Below are 19,100 nucleotides of genomic sequence, written 5' to 3' on the forward strand. Positions count from 1 at the left end.
TAATCTGGTCTCCATTCTTTCTTGCTCTCCTACGTAGTACCTGTTCCCAGACAGTCAAAGTGGACCTCCAGATGTAATTCAGCCAACATTCCTCCCCTGCTTAAAACACTCTAGTAGCTTCTCGTTGAACTTAGAGTAAAATCCTAGTTCTTTACTTTGGACTACAAGATTCTCCACAATCTGGGCCCTGCCTCCCTCTCTGATACCCTATCAGCCCATCTCCCCTAGTCACTCTGCTTCAGCCAGCTACCTCTTTGCTGTTCCTAGATAAACCTTGTTCTCACTTCCATTCTTGGCATTTGCTGTTCCCTCTTTCTGGAATACTCTGTCCCCAGAGTTCACATGGCTAACTACATGTCATCATTCAGACATTAATCTCATGTCACCTCCTCAGAGACACTTCCCCCTGTTAATTCCTAAGTAGCTTCAATAACCCTCTATCCCAGTTATCTTCAGAGTACTTATCACTATTTGAAATTGTCTTTTTAATTATGCATTTTGGGTTTGCCCATATTCAAATGTAAATTCCATGAGAGAAGGGACTTTGTATGATGCATTCCTGTATCCCAGTACCTGGAACACTTGACATATAGAAAGTACCATTTTGGTTGGACCTGTCAAGTTTGAAACAATAGCATGCCACCAAAGTGGAGATGTTAGGTAATTATGAAATCTAACCTGGAAATTTCACTTTAAGAATGTATTAGTTGTAGTAAAGCTCTGGATGTTCTGATGTAAAATAGACCCCATAATGGCTCAAACACATGAAAGATCCTTTCTCTTGAAAAGTCCAATATTGATGATCCCCATCAGGAGGCAGCCTCCCACACTCAGTGATTCAGAGATTCAGGCTCCTTTCATCTTACAGCTCACCAATGCCCCCATGCTTATCTGCATCAGGACAGCAAAAGGGGAAGATTATGGAGGACCACACATCAGGGAGACTCCTGTGAGCCAGGCCCTGAAACAACATGCATTCCATTGGGTAGAACTCCGTCACATGGCCACCTCTAACTGCAAGGCAGGCTGGGAAATGTAGTATAGCTGGACACATAAGAAAGAAGGGCGTGGTTTTGGTACACAGCTAGCTAGTCTCCACTGCAGAAGACTGCTCAGTAGTTCCCCAAGGCTTTTCAGGGAAGGCAGCTTTAAGCAGGTACTGGTGATTATGAAGACACTAGGAACTGACCATCAGGACCATGACTGGCATCTTTTGTTGATCATGGAGCAGACTCAGCATACTGTCTGAGTCTGAGAGAACCTGCCTACAGATTTTGCCTAGAAGTGCAGCTGCTAATAGAATGAGTGTGGGTGGTGCTTCCTTTCTCCCTTTACATCTATTCCAAGAGCCAGAAATCTGCTCAGGCTCAGCTGCTGTCACTCTGAGCTTCTGCTGTCTCCAGTCTGGGTGACATGTTTTCTGAATTTTGCCTCTAGGCCTTCAAGGGGGAGGGCGGTTTCTTTAGGCAATTTGGGAGACAGATGCCTTGGGGAGAATGCAAAGGGGAAATATTAATAGCACAATTTAGGTTATATTCTGCAGATGTGTGACAGCCTGCCAGATGCTGGCATACAAATGAGACTGTGCCATTCACCCTTAAAGCATCCATATGTAAAATAATCATTGTCATCATGAGAATGATGATAACTGATGTCTATATAGTTCTTTTCAACCAAACCGCCTTAAGCACTGAGCAGACTGTTCAAACCGGTACCTTTTTGCCTCTCCTCACTGAAGTGCAGCTGCCTCTTGGGTAGGAAGCGTCCATCTTTCCAAACAGCCTCAGAAAAACGCCAACCACCAGCAGATTATCTGAAACTATATGTTGTTTAGCACCATTTCTAGAAAGCCTCTCATCCACTAAGGAGGCTGAAGAAGTGTGATTCAGGATAGAATAATGTGGGGTTCCCAAAGCGTAGTCTGAGTACCACTGAGGTGGTGGGCAAGGTGCTTCTGGGCAGTCCGTGGACTTTTTCTGTATTCATAATTATGTATTTATGATAATGAATATTAGAAAATACAATGATCATATCAGTCCTATGATTTCACAAATACTGAAAAATCCATTTAAATTATCAAGTAAGTATATGTGAAGAAAAGTGGTTAGTAAGACAAGTGGTCTTGCGATACGGTTAAAAAAAAGTCACAGCTCCCAGTGCCTGACATTGGGTGTGACATTGGCATTATGGTTGAGAACACAGGCTTTGGAGTCTGACGAGCCCAAAGTTCTCACCAGCACTACTACTGGTTGGTTGTGTGAGCTTTAGCGTGTCTCCTAACTTAGCCAAGCCTCTGGTTAATGATCTGGAGAGAGGCTCTTTATCAAAGAGGATTGTGAGAATTTTTTTTAAAAGATGTTTTCTATATATATAAAATTATCCATATATATAAAGTATATATTTATATATTTTTAATTATAAAATATATGCATGTATGTGTATACACATACAAATGCGTGCACATACATGTATGCTTAGGGCAGTACCTTGCTAAGTAAATGATAAACAGGGACCAACACAATCATGATATCATTGAAAGGACAAGGGAACTCAGGAAGTTAAATGTTAGAATGGTGGATTCTATTCTGCTAAATTCATCATCTGGATCATCTTCTCAGTTGTAGACTCCTCCTTTGGTTCTGCAGTTGGGTGCTCTTTGCAAGATGTTGCTCATTATACCCTAGTGAGCAGATATTTGCAGGCTCCCTGAGGTCCAGGGCCTTATGTTTAGCACCATCTCAGAGCAAGGCGTTCCCAGCCTCGTGGCACCTGGTCTTGAATCCTCTCCCTCCCATCCATAGCCGGGCTTTCCCTGTCTTGTGTAACAGGTTCTGGCTTAAAGTGGTCAAACTTTGGCCTTAATGGGTTAACTACATCAGGACAATAATAACTCATTTTTAGATGAGTGATATTCTAGGGCAAGAGGTAGCCCTAACTTTTCAATAACAGAAAATTGCTATAAAAAGATGTTTCTTATTTATGAAAACTATGGTATACCTAGGATTCTTTGAACTCTCTTCTCAGGACTAAGAATGAGTTGACCTGGGCTTTTACCTAGTCCAATGTGGACCCTATTAAGTAGACTCATATCAAGTAAAAATAGGTGCTAAGCTGTATACTGAGCACCTGGTTGTTCTAGGCACTGCACTAAGCCATGGGGATGCAATAGTGAAAAGAAATAAATTTTCTACCTTCAGAATGATGTTCATCAAATAATCACACTAATGAGTATCATTACCAACAAAAATAAGTCCTGTGAAGAAAGGGAATATAGTTTTGTGAATGCATTTCTTAAAAACATGATATAGACTAGGGAATAAAAGAAGACTTTGCTGAGGAACTGATTATTGAGTTGGGATCTAAAAGAGGAAGAGTATGAGCAAACTTGACAAAGAGGTGTGAAGAGATTGGTCCGGCATGTGCAAAGGTCTGTGGAAGGAGGGAGCATGAAATCTTTGGGTCACCGTGACTGGAGCCCAGAGAGTGAGGTGGAATGTGGTACAAGGAATGCTAGAAAGGTTAGCAGAAGCCAGACTTGCCGAAGTCCAGTGTCTAGGAATCAGACAAAGGATTTCTCTGGGAGAAGCCAACTGGACTCCAGGAGTGCTTCATCTTTGACCTTGGTCTTAGCAGCCCTGTGCATAGCTTCATTTGGTAACTAAGCTGAGGCCCTTTGAGAGTTGATTCTCTGAGCAGGGAACCACATAACCTCAATTCTTGGCTTTCAGCTTCTCTCACCCCTAAGTACCATGGACAGCGGCCTTTCTTTTAATCCCGTGGGATTCTGCCAGGCAGGCTTTGAAGGAAGCTGGGGGCCTAGTGTAAATTTCTCTCCCTTGTTGCTGCAGTGGCTTTCTTCCTACCGGGAGATCAAATGGACATATCCATCTCAGACTAGCATTTAGCATAAAAGCAGAGCATCGCTTCCAGTGACATGTCCAGCACATTGGCCTGTGTGTGCCAGGGCAGCCCCTCCATCCTGTATTAAATGCAGCCGTGGTGGATTTTCCCAGGCCTGGTGCCTTGCTTGTGTGGATGCTGACCCTCTGTATCTGAGGCAGACCTAAGGCTTTATAACACTGGGGATTTCTTCCTCAACAGGGCAAGCCCTTTGGGCCTCAGGTTGTCAGGGGAGAGGGAAGGAATTCAACTATGCAGGCTTCTCTTGGGCTCCTTGAACTTCCTCAGAGCTGTATAGCTTAGTAGTTGGGAATGCAGGCTCTAGAGTCAGACTCACTGATTTGAATCCAGCTTCATCTCCTAAAATCTGTGCGACTTTGACAAGTTGCTTAACGTCTCTCTGATCCTCAATTTTCTCATCAGCTAATGAGGATAATAATACTGTCTCTCTTATAAGGTTGTTGTGAGGATTAAAAGAAGTAACCATGTAAAGTTCCTAGCAAAGTGCCTAGCACAGAAAGAAGGCTCAATAAATGGTAGCTATTGTTTTTTGGAGAATTTCCCCAGCCCCCTGTTCTTCTTACCTTATTACTTGGATTCCATTCTCTCCTAAGAAAACCACAGGCTAAATGATTCACACTATACAAGCCTGGATTCTTAGCCTATTGACCTACTATAGGCTTTCTGCATTTTAAAAAACCTTGCCTAAAGAAGGCTTCTAAGTCACAAGAATGAGTTAAAGTAAAATCCATAAATATTTTTTGAGGACTTACTATGTGCACTGGATATACCAAGATGGATAAAACCCCACCCCCAATATCATAGCCCTTGTAATCTGGAGGGTGGGTATATGAATCAGAGTTCACCCAGAGAAGCAAAACCAGTAGGAGAGAGTGTGCACGCATGTGTGTGTGTGTGTGTGTGTGTGTGTGTGTGTGTGTGTGTGTGGAGAGAGAGAAACGGAAAGAGACTGACTTTTTACAATAAATTTCCCTTGCAATTGTGGGGCTGGCCAAGCAAGTCCAAAGTCTGTAAGGCAGGCTATCAGGAATGGAAAGTCCCAAGAAGGCTGGAAGATCACGGCATGAGCTGAAGCTTGTCGACAGATGGCCATGAGGAAGGAAGATTTAGGGGGAAGAGAAAGCAATTGGAGATCCAGCATCCATTTGAAGTCTCTTCCTCAAGGAAGGCCTAAACCTTCTTTTAAATGTCTTCCAACTGATTAATGCAGGCCCACTCAGGATAATCTCCCTTTTGATTAACTTAAAGTCAACTGATTAGGGCCTTTAATCACATCTGCAGAATCTCTTACAGCAGCATCTAGATTAGTATTTGATTGAGTAACTGGGAGAAAGAGCATGTATGCTGCAAAATGACTGCTTCTTCCTCCAGCTTTCCTGAGAGACTATACCTTATTAGCCATTACCAGAAACATCCTAGAAAGGGAATTCTAAGGACTGTAGCTCAGCCTAACCAAGTTAACATATCACAAAGCCATGAGAGTGAGTATGTGAACAGAGGGGGACAGACACGCAACCATGCTGGGGAAGATGAGACAATTTTTGAGCCTGTATTAAGTGCCAAGTACATTACACATATCATCTCCTGTAACTCTCTTCCTCTTTTTGCAGATCACTTAACAAGTTCAAAGACATTTGAGATTAAATAACTGGTCACAGGATTTGGAATTAAAATCTAGATCTCTCAGGGCTGGCCCGTGGCATAGTGGTTAAGTCTGGCATGCTCCACTTCAGCTGCTTGGGTTCACAGGTTCTGATCCCGGGCAAGGACCTACACCACTTGTCAAGCCATACTGTGGCAGTGACCCAGATACAAAATAGAGGAAGATTGGCACGAATGTTAGCTCAGGGTGAATCTTCCTTAAGCAAAAAGAGGAAGATTGGCAACAGATGTTAGCTCAAAACAAATCTTCCTCACCAAAAGAGAAAAATCTAGGTTTCTGTTACTCCATACTCCAGTAAAATGTATTCTATGACACTGTCTCAAATTACTCAATTATAATAGTATGGATTAATCGTTCTCACAGAGGTGCATTCAAGGTGCTATGGATACGCAGGATAGGAATCATGAAAGAAGGGCTGGAACGCTTCATAAAGAAAGTAACATCTGAGTTGGGCTTTGAAGGAAGTATTGTATATTTTCTAATAGTGGAATTTCAAGCTCTATGTTGCATAAATCGGGAAGAGTCTGTGGTTAAGGAACCTTCAAGTGCCTCCCGATCATAAAAGCCATCGCAGCCCACTGTTTTTCTGCAGCTCAATACATATTTAAAAGCAGTAACTAACATGGCACCATGCGTCTCTTTGTCAGTCCTCTCATATTGAGCCCAGCAATCAGCAAACCCTCCATGAATGTTTGCACATTGGCTTTTTCTAAGCTCTTAAGAGAAGAATATCCCTTGGAGTCCTCTTTGGAGATCTCCAGTGTTATCATCAAGCAACGTGTCTGCTCAGCTAACAAGATCTAGATGCTTTGTAATCACTGCTGAATATCCAAAGATTAAATTTGGACTTTGGAAAGGAAAAAAGATTTCAAAGAAACTCATGTTCCCTAAAAGGGAATCCAACTCTAATATGCTCAGTTTTCAAGGACAAGATAAGGCTATTCTCCGTCTTCAGTATTGGCAGACTTTAAGTGCTATGTGAAAAGCCTCAACTGCTTTGGAGCATGGGTATATTACCCAGGCAGACTTAGATTCCACTCTGCAGCTTGGCCTGCTGACAGGCCTCCTGCTTGGCTCTCCTATATTTGGTTGGCTTAGACAGGACTTAGAAACAAACAAACAAAAGCTTGTAAGTATCAGCAAAATCAGCCAGAAGCATATGAGGACAGTCACCTTCAAAAGTCCACAAAACTAATACATATAAAAGCTATCCTTGGAAAAATATATGCTTCTTTTGGAAGCTAGGATTTTTCAGTCCACAATAAATCCATTTAATAAATAACTTTTTCTCCATTATCTTATTTAGTAATCAAAATTCTCAAAGGCTGACAGTTAATAGGATTATACCCATTCAAAGGCAAAGATATTGAAACCCAGAGAGATAAAATGACTTTCCCGAATTCTCTGAGCAAAATAGAGTTGGAATCAAAACTGAATCCCGATCTCCTGAACCCATTTTCTTACAATCACAATATTATCATAATCTTATCTTGAACTTTACCCATAGAGATGAGGCTGTTGCTCTCTCAACTCCCTCGCAAATGGGTCTAAGTCAAGGAAACTGCTTTTTTTTTTTTGTAATGTTTATTGCTTTCTTGGTTGAATAATATGTAGTCACTGTAAAGATTATAAGGTGACCTATAATCTCTAAATTTTGGTATAAATACAATAGATTTACATCACAATTTTAACATAACGCTAGCTAACTCAACTATAAGGGCTCCGAACAATAAATAAATATGGAAGTAAAAGAAAGGAAAAAAAAAATCTGAACTCTTGATTTATCCAGGAGCCTTCTCCTGTTTGATCTGGGACACACACCCCCTGCCACCCATACACATATACTCTCTCTCTCTCTCTCTCTCCTGCTTTATTTTTCTGCTTAGCAGTTACTTTATCTAATATACTATATATATGACATTTATTTACCTGGTTTAGGGACCATGTCCTCTACTAGAATATAGGCTCCATAAAGCGGGGGGTTTTGGTCTGCTTTGGTCATAGCTATATCCCCTGCACCGGGAGGACTGCTGACAGATTCTTTGTGAACACTTATGGAATACATGAAGGAAGAAATGAATGAATGGACACAAGCTAGAGTTACTAAAGGGTAACTTACATGCTGACTTTAGGATCGAATCCCCTGTAAGATATAACTACATTTCCTTCTGTTCTGCTCTCTCTCTCTGATGTGTTTTTACATGGCTATGGTCAGACTGTATATATTTGTATCTAAATTTCCTCACCTAAAATTTTACGTAGATATGTATGTATATATACATATATATTTATATGTAAATAAATATATATATGTATATATAAATGTATATATATATGTATATTTATATATATATATAAAATAAGCATTGACAGTCTTGTCTTTTTCTTTTCTTTTCCTTTAAAGATGGCACCTGAGCTAACAACTGTTGCCAATCTTCTTTTTTTTTCTGCTGCTTCTCCCCTCATCCCCCCAGTACATAGTTGTATATTTTAGTTGTGGGTCCTTCTAGTTGTGGCATGTGAGATGCCGCCTCAGTGTGGCCTGACGAGTGGCTTCATGTCCGCGCCCAGGATCCAAACCAGCGAAACCCTGGGCTGCCAAAGTGGAGCACGTGAGCTTAACCACTCAGCCACCGGAGCCAGCCCGTGTCTTGTCTTTTTCAATCTTAAAATACTAAAACATTACTAAAAGAAAATGTGGAAATGATAACTGATAATCGAAAAGAAAAAGAAAATTCATAGACCCGCTCAGAATTATCACTAACATTTGGTATCTTGCCTTTTGGCTCATCATTTTGAGTATAAGTTTTAAATGACATTATGATCATAATATAGATAGAATTTTTCATACTTTGTTTTTTAACAGACCTGGAATTTCAGTGCATAAACAGTTTAATGAGGAAAATCAAAATTTACTTAATCATTTTCATATTCCTGTATATATAGGTTGTTGTCAATCTTTTTCTTCTGTAATGTTGCAGTGGACTTTTTGTTTTGTAGAAAGCTTTTTCAAATTTGGGATTAAGGAAATGACTTTTTAATGGCCCCCATGCTCCCCCTTAGCATCCTGCCATAACCGTCTCCATTCTCTCACCCACTGCTGATGTAATTTATGGCTCTGGCTTCTTATTTGTTTAAAGCTGATCCCTTAAGAGGTGACCTCCCAGTGTCTTCAATTATGATTTTTAAATGATGCCTTAGGCCACTGCCTGGCACAGTGGTGCCCTCACCTTCCCGCCTTCTGCCTTCTGAGCATTGAGCTCAGCTGCCAAACTGGCTGTGCCCCCTCCTGTCCTCAGAGTTGCCTCCAGAGTCCCAGCAGAGAGGCAGATTAACCCCTTTTGTTAGCGGAGGTAATTTGCCTGGGCTCAGCATTAATAAGGAATGCCTGAGCAGTTGGGGTCAGGAAGAACAGATCTGTCAAGCCCCAGGGTTAATTTAATAGCAATCTGTTGGCTGTCTGCCTTGTATATTAGCTGTGAATCCAATGCTATGTTTTGCTTTTGCCATTTAGTTCTTTGGAACAACCGGGAAATAATTTGGATAGAGAGCTCTAAAGGATAGGGAAGAGAAAATGGACTGTCAAAATGTATCATTCCATTTTCAAGATAATACGGGGAGCCATGCATTGCTCATCTCTTTTCTCCTTCCCTCCCGACATAAAGGGCAAAACCACATATGCTGAACATGCGTATCTCCCTTTTGAAGAGTGTAAGGAAAAAAGCCTGAGTTTCTAGATGATGCAGATGTGAAATATGCTCTCCCATCATCCTCACTGAATTTTGAGTGACTATACTCCTTCTCCCAAATGTTTCTGGAACTCAGCAAATCCTCCCTAAGTTAACAATTCAGGAATCGTGTTTCTGTCCCAACTTGCAGTTCAAAGAAGAAAAAATTATCACATCATAGGACACAAAAATCCTAGGTCAGATGCTGTATCCAAATTCTGGTTCTGAAAAATGTGGCCTCCAAAGTGGTTGAGGAATCAAGAGAGCACAGGCCCAAAGCAGAAGAGATGGAGCTCCTTCTCCCATTAGCCAGGGGTGTTTCAAGAGAGCCAGAATTGCTGCGCTCAGAAAGGCTGACTCTGTGACGGAGCCACTGGAGCGGGGCGGGGGCTTGTGGTCAAGAATCCAGGCTTTGGAGTCAAACTTGGGTTCAAGTGCCAGCTCTGCCCCCTGCTGGCCATCTGACCTTGAGTAATTTACCTCAGTTCACTGTTTCCTCTGCAAGAAAATGAGCCTGTTAATAATACTGACCTCAAAAGGCTGAGATGAAGGTCAAATGAGCCAATACATGGCACTTGATAAACATTAACTGCTGGTTGTTATTATCCTCCTTGTTGTCCTTATCATCATGATTATTAAAAAGAGGATTAGAGTCCGGCTGAACCCCATTGAGTCAGACCTAAATAAGCACTCTAGTCAAAAGGGAGGTGCTTGGGGATGAGGGATGATGGGTAGGCTTAGAGGCCCAGAATGGGTGGGTGGGAGGGAGGATGGATCCAGAGGCAGCAGCCCTAAGCAGAGTCAGTGGGCACGTCCCCATGATGGTGTTCTCGATGGTGGGGGATGTTCCTGGTTTCGTAGATATGTTTAAGCATGTCATTTCACACGTTCTGACTTTTGGGCTTTATTTTTAGGTGAGAAAAAAATAACCATAGATGTGGCACCTCCCCTTCCCACACAGCAAAGATCCCTTCCAGTTAAGCTTGTTTTTAGAGCTGTACTGGTAGAGGTTGAGAAAACTGACACCAGATTTTCTTTCCCTATTTTTGGAAAAGAGAAACACACTCATTGGCACAGTAGAGTGTGGAGGCTCTTTCTGGGGGCCAATTAAATCTGACAACAGCTGAGCTCCAACCTCAACTCACCCCACCCCGTGTCGTGGCCACAAGGCCCACACATGAGTCAGGGGCCTAGAGAGAACATCAGAGCTGCAGCTTGGAGCCACCTTCTGGGGGGCATAGGTTCCTGCTCCCCAGCATGTGTTGCTAACTGCAATAATATTTCTAACTCTGGCGGCAGTTGGTTGAAAGGTAGTGTTTTGTGAATCCAGGGGACTCATATGCTCCAGAGACCCAAGTAATATCTGCATCTGGGTTTGTGCAGGAAATTGTAGTAAAACGTAATGTTAGTTCAGTCTCAAGCTAATTTAGAAAGAACCCAACAGGATTTATAAGAGATAATTGAAGGGGAACGAGGCACAGCCAAACGCAAAGCTGTTATTGCAACCAATGGCATGCTGGAATAGTTGTACCAGGAGCACAGGTGATGTTGGAAAATAGATGACTACTTTGTTAGTGCTGGTGACTAAAAAATATCACTGCATGTAGTTGTACCTCATCTAAACTAGGGAGAGGACTATGCTACTGACTTCATGAAAAGCATAGACGATTTTCATCCATCCCAGTCTAATAGCATAGTCTGATCAAGTTTCTGCTTGTTGATTCAATGCGATGTTCCCCAAAGTATGATACATAAACTCCTGGCACAGACACAAACGTTTTAATTTTAATTGTTATGCATTTATTTCATGCATATCATTTAAAATATAACTAGCTCATTAAAGCTAGATTTTATGACTCTTGGGTTGATACTTGGACAAGGCTAAGGAAAGAAAAAAGTGAATCGATTTAAATTGATCTGAAGAAAAAATGTCAAGTGAAAAATACTAACTGGTGATATACAGGTGGGGCAGCATCACCAAGGTGAAGTTTAGGAAAAGGGGGAACCATTCTGGTCAGCTTTCCCATGTCACAGCATCCACATCACGAGCCCTGTTCCTTTGCAGGAAGTTGCTGGGTCCTCAGACAGCACCACAGCCCCAGCCAGCTGCCTCCCAACCTGCAGCAGGTCCCCCGAGCTCTTGGTCGGGATATGACAGGATCAGCACGAACCCCCTCCCTCACGCATGCCAGACACCCTACTGAAGGTGTTTGTTTCCCTTGAGTCACTTTCACAATTGAGAGGCCAAATGTTTGACTTCATTATAAAGATGAGGCCTTTTTTTTTTGAGGAAGATTAGCCCTGAGCTAACATCTGCCACCAATCCTCCTCTTTTTGCTGAGGAAGACTGGCCCTGAACTAACATCCGTGCCCATCTTCCTCTACTTTATATGTGGGATACCTACCACAGCATGGCTTGCCAAGCGGTGCCACGTCCACACCCGGGATCTGAACCCGCGAACCCCGGGCCGCCGAAGCAGAATGTACGCACTTAACGCCCGCGTCACCGGGCCCACCCCTAAAGATGTGGTCTTAAAAAATAAAGGTATAAATGGGGCTGGCCCAGTGGTACAGCAGTTAAGTTTGCACGTTCCACTTCAGTGGGCCAGGGTTCACTGATTCAGATCCCAGGTACAGACTATGCACTGTTTGTCAAGCCGTGGTGTGGCAGGCAGCCCATGTATAAAGTAGAGGAAGATGGGCATGGATGTTAGCTCAGGGCCAGTCTTCCTCAGCAAAAAGAGGAGGCTTGGTGGCAGATGTTAGGTCAGGGCTAATCTTCCTCAAAAAAAAAAAAGTGGAGGTATAACAATTCTTGATCAAAAGAGAAAATACTGAGAAAAAAAAAAACCAGATGCTAAAACTAATGGTATATTCCATGGAAGCCTAAAACCATCCTGCTGTACAACTGGATGGCTTCTTTCTGACGCTTAAATTCTCACACAAGCTCTAAGCAAACAACAACTTATGGAGACTTAAGGTCCTGTATATCTTCAATAAGACAAATTTTGCATAATTACTAAGGAGCACAAGTTTTGCACCTGGGATAAAATCCTGGTGCTTCCACTCATGGGCCATGTGACTTGGGACAATTTACTTTACATACTCTGACCCTCTGTTTCCACCCCTGAAAAATGGGGATAAGAAAAGTGCTGATTAAAGAGCTGTTATAAGGATTAAATGAGATAAAGCACATGATATGCTTTGCACAGTGATTGACCTTTAGTCTGTGCTCCATAAATGGTAGCAGCTATTATTATTATCATTATCATCAACATATTATTAAGAAGATCTCAGGGATTTCATGTAAGAGGATTTACAGTCTATCACAGATATCATTTATCAGCCTAGGCATCTAGGTAAAGATTCAAATAAATTGGATTATTTAGTTAGAATGGAACTAGTTTCTTAACCACTGTTGTAAAATGAGAAATGTAAGACTTTGCAACTTGGCACCTTTTAAAATGATTGCACAAGCAGATCACTTTGATGGTGAATGGGGCGTCTACATATTATGGAGGAGGAAATACTAATAAGGACTACGGAGACCTGAGTTCTAATGCTGCCTCTGACCGCTGGGTAACCCTGGGCCTCGTCTGCCTGGGACCAATAATGCCTGCCTCTTTGCACATGGAGTTATTGTGAGGATCCACCATGTGTGGTAAATGCTAACATGTTACACTGAAATATGGCAGTGCTGTTAGTAATCACCCCCGAGGTTCTGCCCCCCTTCTCCTGGTCCCCTCCTTGACTCGTCTGTGCCAGATATCGTGGACATTAAGCCAGCCAACATGGAGGAGCTCACAGAGGTGATCACGGCGGCCGAGTTCCACCCACATCACTGCAACACCTTCGTGTACAGCAGCAGCAAAGGGACAATCCGGCTGTGTGACATGAGGGCATCGGCCTTGTGTGACAGGCACACCAAATGTGAGTAGCCAGCAGCTCAGGGTTGATGGGGAGGGATGGGCCACTGGCCCCTGACATGCGGGAGGATATGGGGAGAGCCTAGAGGGTTTTGATCTCCTTTCCCACGTTAGACATGCTGGGAGTAAAGAAGCTACACGTGTTGTCCTTACTCGAGAGTCAGCTCTATATTTGATATTTCAATAAAGATGAAACCTCACGTTCAACTCCATAAACATTCGCTTCAGGCTGTGGAGTATGGAAATGAATAAGACATGAGCCCTGTCACATAACATTGTGACAGGATCTGAATTATGTTTTAAGATCACTCTTGCTGCTGTGGGGAGAGAGAACCTGAGGAGTAGAAGGGGAGACCAGCTAGGGGATTGTGTAACATCCGGGCAGGAGATGAGCGTGGCCTGGACAAGGGTGGAGTTGTGGAAACAGAGAAGAGCCATGGTCTCTGGACGGATCTTGGCAGCAGAGCTAACAGGACCTGCTGGACTGGGTGTGCGGCTGAGAATATACAAGGAATCACGATTGGCAGCTGGGGATGGTGACTGAGTTAATAACACTGTCTTGTACATGTGAAAGTCACTAAGAGAGTGGATCCTCAAAGTTCTTGTCACAAGAAAAAAATTTGTAACTGTGTGTGGTGACGGATGTTAACTAGACTTGGGCTGATTATTTTGCAATATATACATATATCAAATGATGATGCGTACACCTGAACCTAATATACTTTGTGTGTCAACTATATCTCAATATAAAAAAAGAATAGCAGCTTGAGGTGGGGCGCTGGTGGCTTCTTGGAGAGGTTGTAGCTCTGGGAACCAGCACTCTGGAAGTCCCAGTGGTTCTAGTGGGCACCAGGGAAAAGCTTCAGAGAGAGGGGTTGGGATAAAGTGCAGCCAGACTCCCAGGCCCTCAGATCATGCTGGAGTTCTCAGGGCATTGACAGAGCAAAGCAGCTCCAAAGCTAGGGGGAGCCAAGTGTTTGGAGGCCAGAGGCCAAGACTGATGTAAGCAGGTAAAGCAAGTGTCAGCTGGCGCTGCCTGCAAGTGCTGGGGTAGACGGGACGGGCCTGGAGCTAGCAGGAAGGCTTTCTAGAACAGAAACTGCTGCAGGAGTAAAGGTGCCTGGAAGGCAGAGGTAATCCATGTCCAGTGTCAGACCAGACAATGTGCAGCTGCCAGGATGTTCAGGAGCGACTAGAGCCGTGTTCGTCTGGCCAGCACCCCTGCCAGTGCTGTTGGCCACTCCAGTTTGCTGTGGAGAAATGAAGACCTATCCCTCCCACAGTCCCGGCTCTCAGCTTCAATTCCTGTGTGACGTGAGTGACAGGGCGACACTCTTTGTAAGTGTATGATGGGAGAGGGGTGAAGATCTGGGTCATGTTGATCATTTCTGTTGGCTCATTTGCTGTGAAAAGGGTTGTATGGGGGAGCTGGTCTGCAGAGTGTAGTGGTACGTAGACTTGTGGCTTCTAGAGGCACACAGACCCCGGTCCAAGCCAGGCTTCACCCCTTATTAGCTAACTTTGTCCAACTTTCCCTAACCTTCCTGAGCCTCAGTCTTCTCAGATGTAAAATGGGTAAAATCATAATATCCACCTCATGGGTTTGTCATGGGGCTCAGAGGAGATAGCTCTTAAGAATTAACGAGGTGTGTCCAGGCTGGAGGGTGAAAGGGTAACGGGGCACATGTGTATGGTGACGGATGGCAGCTAGACTTGTGCTGGTGAACACAATGCAGTCTATACAGAAGCCGAAATATAGTGATATACACCTGAAATTTATGTGATGTTATAAACCAATGTGACTTCAATAAAAAAAAAAAGATACACATAAAAAAATTATTAAGGAGATGTTTTACTTTTTTTCATACTAACTCTTCAAAACATATGTATTTTACACTTACAGAAGGTTTCAATTGAGATTATCCACATTTCAAGTACTCGATGGCCACAAGTGGCTAGTGGCGACCACACTGGACAGTGCAGATTTAAGATATTTCCTTCATTGTAGAAGGTTCTCTTGGAGAGTGTGCATCTAGACCATCAGCTCCTTGAGGACATGGACTTTTCTGTTTTGTTCACTGCTGTTGCTCAACACCTAAAACAGTGCCTGGCCCGTGATAGATGCTTAATAAATACTTGCTGATGTGTGTGCTGGTATTGATCTTTGAGCGGTACTTACTTATAAGCCAACAAGGGGAAAGGTGTTTAAGGCAGAAGGACCAACATGTGCAAAGGTACTGAGGCATGAACGATCATAGTGTTTGTGGAACTGCGGGGTGACTGATTTGGCTGGTCTGCAGGGAATGACTTGGAGAAGGAAGAGAGTTGAAGCCCAGGAGGAATGCAGGCTTCTGGTCATAATGGCCATGATGAAGAACTTGAATTTTCTCTAAAAATCAGTGAACAACCACTAAAGTAACCAGGGGAGTAATATGATCAGAATTACGTTTTAGAGAAGTTAATTAGACAGAAGACAGGGGGATGGAGGTTCGGTTCTGACTGAGAAAATAAAGAGACAAGGAAACAAGTCAGGAAGAGAGTGTAATGTTGACAAGGATTTCTTAACAGTGACACTGGTGAATTTTAAGCACACAATTCTTTGTTTGGGGGAGGGGGCTGTCCTGTACATTGTAGGGTATTTAGCAGCATCCCTGGCCTCTGCCCCCTGGATGCCACTAGCAAAAGCCAGTTGTGACAACCAAAAATGTCTCCAGACATTGTGAACTATCCCCCGGGGGATAATGGCTCCCAGTTGAGAACCACAGATCCAGACTAAAATTCATTGTCAGTCCTTCAGCATGATTGATTTTCTTGTGTCTGCAATATATCTGTTACTATTAAGAACTCTAAATTGTCCAATGGAAAGGTAAGACTTAGCTCGTACACTCAAGGCATTAAAATTTAGCTGAAGAGGCAAGATGTACCCAGGAGACATTTCAGGAACAATGTATCAGGCAGTGTGTGTATTAATACCCAAATGAGTGGTGGAGACGATTAGGAGCTGGGACGTTCAGAGGAGAGTGGGACGTTCGGGCTAGACCTCCCAGGGAAGGCAGAGGCTGAGTAGTAGCGCTAAAGCACAGCTGGGGTTTGGTTAGGTGGGAAACAGAGAGAAGGCTGTTTCTGGCAGTGCATGCAGAATGGGCAACAGCCTGAAGTTAGGAAGTTACATGGAACCTTTAAAGAGTCTTAGTAACAAGTGTCAGGCTTGGGTGAAAGGGAATTATTAAAGAAATGAGGTCACATAGGGTTGATGGTTCATATCAGGTCAGTCTTTGAAGATCAGAGTCAAAAGTTTATGCCTTTATGTATTCATTCATTCCTTCCTTCATTCATTCATTGAGTTCCTACTCTATACCCAGAGTCTGAGTCCTGTGGTAGCCAGTCCTTCTTAAACCTTTCCACCAAGTATGCACTCCCGGGGCCAGCCCATGAACCTTGCTACCAAGAGGAAGGGCACCCAGAGGCAATCCAACCTCTCTGATGTGCTCTGGGGGCCAGCCTATTAGCAGACAAGATAGCACGTGCCTGGCAGAGGCAAGAGACCCCAGGGGAGATGCTGACCACCATAGATTGTCTTTGAAATCTTGTTTTTCCATCTTAAAATTTCACATGAATTTTGTATTTTATTCCCATAGAATGTCTACTTTCCGTTTAATTTAATAATTACCTTTCTACCCAGCCCCAAATTTCAAGCAAAATTGATGTTCCCAAAAGATGCAGCATTTATCCTATGGCTTCCTGCACCACTTGGTGCACCCCTATATCCTCCTCCCCCTGACCTCCAAAGATACGTCCATGTGCCCCGGTTTGAGAAGCACAGTTTCTAGTGAGTGGAGAGCGATTTGAGATCATTTGGCTGGAGAACAGAGTTATAGAAATTATGTTTTATGGGAGATTAACACAGTGGTGGTGGGAAGAAACATAGGAGAATGAGGGTTTTGCTTTAGTCTCAGTACAATGGAAATTCATACCCTAGATAAATGATAGCTATGGAGATTAAAAGGAAAAAGGAATGTTTCTTTTAAAATAACTCTGGGTGATGAAAGCGATAGAGATTGGCATTCGTCACACATGGATGTTGGTTGTTCAGGGTCCTTCCTAAACTATAAACCCTCTGAGGACAAGAACTAAATCTGTTTTGCTCACATCATGTTGCCAAGGCCTGACACATAAGTAGGTGTTCAATAAATATTTACTCAATAAATAAATTTATACCTGATGGTTGACATAAATGGCATGTGGAAAGGGGACTAATAAGAAGTTATACTAGGGGAGAGCAAAGGGTTGGGGTTCAGTTTGAGATATGCTGTGTGACATGAGCTGTCTAAGGAGGCAGGCCCCTCTGGTGGGTGAAGGTAGCACCGGGCTTGAAGGGCCACCGACCCAAAGTGGGTGCCAGAGATGGCACAAGAAGGCCTGGTGAGCTCACAGCCCAGTGTAGCAGACACTAGTCTGGGCTGTGGAGTCAGACAGATGCACACGAGTTCTAGATATTGAGGAATAAGCTTACTGAGAGACTTGATGAACCTTGAACTCAAAATGGACAAAGGACAAAGCCTTAGAAACTTCTAGAACTAGAATGGTTTAGAGTAGCAGGTTTGGAATCAGAAGTCAGCTCCGACACTCAGTGGCTGTGTGACCTCGGGCAAGCTATTTAATCCCCCTGAGCCCCAAGTTCCTCATTTGAAAGTAGAAACAGTAAAGACAGCCTCCTAGGGCTGGTTGTTCACAAAAAGTAAATGTCATCATGCGTGTAAGAGCCGAGCACTCTGCCAGGCTTGCAGGGGTCAATAACCGGTGGCAGCAGTTATCACAACCCTTCCTCCTGAATTCCCCTGTCCCAGGCCAGCAGCTGTGTGGCACTTGAAACACCAACCCTTTTCCCAGATATGTGAAGCCCCATTATCCGTTTCCTTAATTAGTATTTGTGGAGCACATACTGTATGTCAGGTGCTGTGCCAGACTCTGGGGACACAAGGGTGAGCAAAACCAGACCTGGTTTCCTTCCTCTTAGAGCTCACTGGCTGTCTTAGTGAAGGTTCTCCAGAGGAACAGAACTGATAGGAGATCGCTCTCTTTCTCATATATGTATACATATACATATATGTGTTTGTGCGTATATATATATGTGTGTGTGTATATCTGTGCATGTGTGTGTAAATCTGTGCAATTTATTATAAAAGTGTCGACGAAAATAATCCATAACCAATCTATAAATGGAAATTGGGGAGAGTTTATTCTGAGCTAAAATCTGAGGACCATGGCCTGGGGCCTTTCTTCCCAAAGGAAGAGAGGGCACCAAAGAAATGAGGTGTACAGAGTGGTTATATACCCCCAAAGAGGATGCTTTACATATGATTGAAATGTCCCTCCCACGATAGTCACAAGATTGCCCTGTCTGCACAGCGCTTGATGGACACAGCAGGTAGTGGGTCTGCTATCTTGGTGGGCGCAGCAGGAAGCAAGTCTGTTGTCTCGAGCTGGGAGGTCACAGGTGAGCGCAGCAATCAGTTCCTAGCCTAAGGAAAGATGCTTAATCCTTAAGGAAATGCCAACGTTGGGAGGGGGAGGGAAGTTGCACCTTTATCTCAAGGGCCTTTGTTCTTGCCAGAGGGAATGTCTAAAGCAGATGTACAATACATGCTCAATGGCCACGGTCAGGCCCTTTTGGAAAAACAAGATCAGGCCGAATTAGGTTTACACCAAATGGCTTCCTCATATACTCCAATATATCCTATTGCTTGCCATTTCTATTTGTCATAAGTATTTGGTCCATATGATATGGAGGCTGACACGTCCCAAGATCTGCAGTGAGACCCAGGAGAGCCCACGGTATAGTTCTAGTCCAAAGGCCAGCAG

General features: G+C 43.4%; 1 protein-coding gene across 1 annotated transcript in view; it reads left to right on the plus strand.

The window, feature by feature from the left end:
* PPP2R2B (protein phosphatase 2 regulatory subunit Bbeta) overlaps window positions 1-19,100 on the plus strand; it is a 267,911-nt gene that overhangs the window by 211,636 nt on the left and 37,175 nt on the right. The window contains exon 6 of the mRNA XM_046667311.1: window positions 13,078-13,242. Within this exon, the coding sequence (XP_046523267.1) occupies window positions 13,078-13,242 (165 nt within the window). The remainder of the gene's footprint in view (window positions 1-13,077; window positions 13,243-19,100) is intronic.

The sequence above is a fragment of the Equus quagga genome, chromosome 7, assembly GCF_021613505.1.
Source record: "Equus quagga isolate Etosha38 chromosome 7, UCLA_HA_Equagga_1.0, whole genome shotgun sequence".
In the NCBI taxonomy this organism is placed as follows: Eukaryota; Metazoa; Chordata; class Mammalia; order Perissodactyla; family Equidae; genus Equus; species Equus quagga.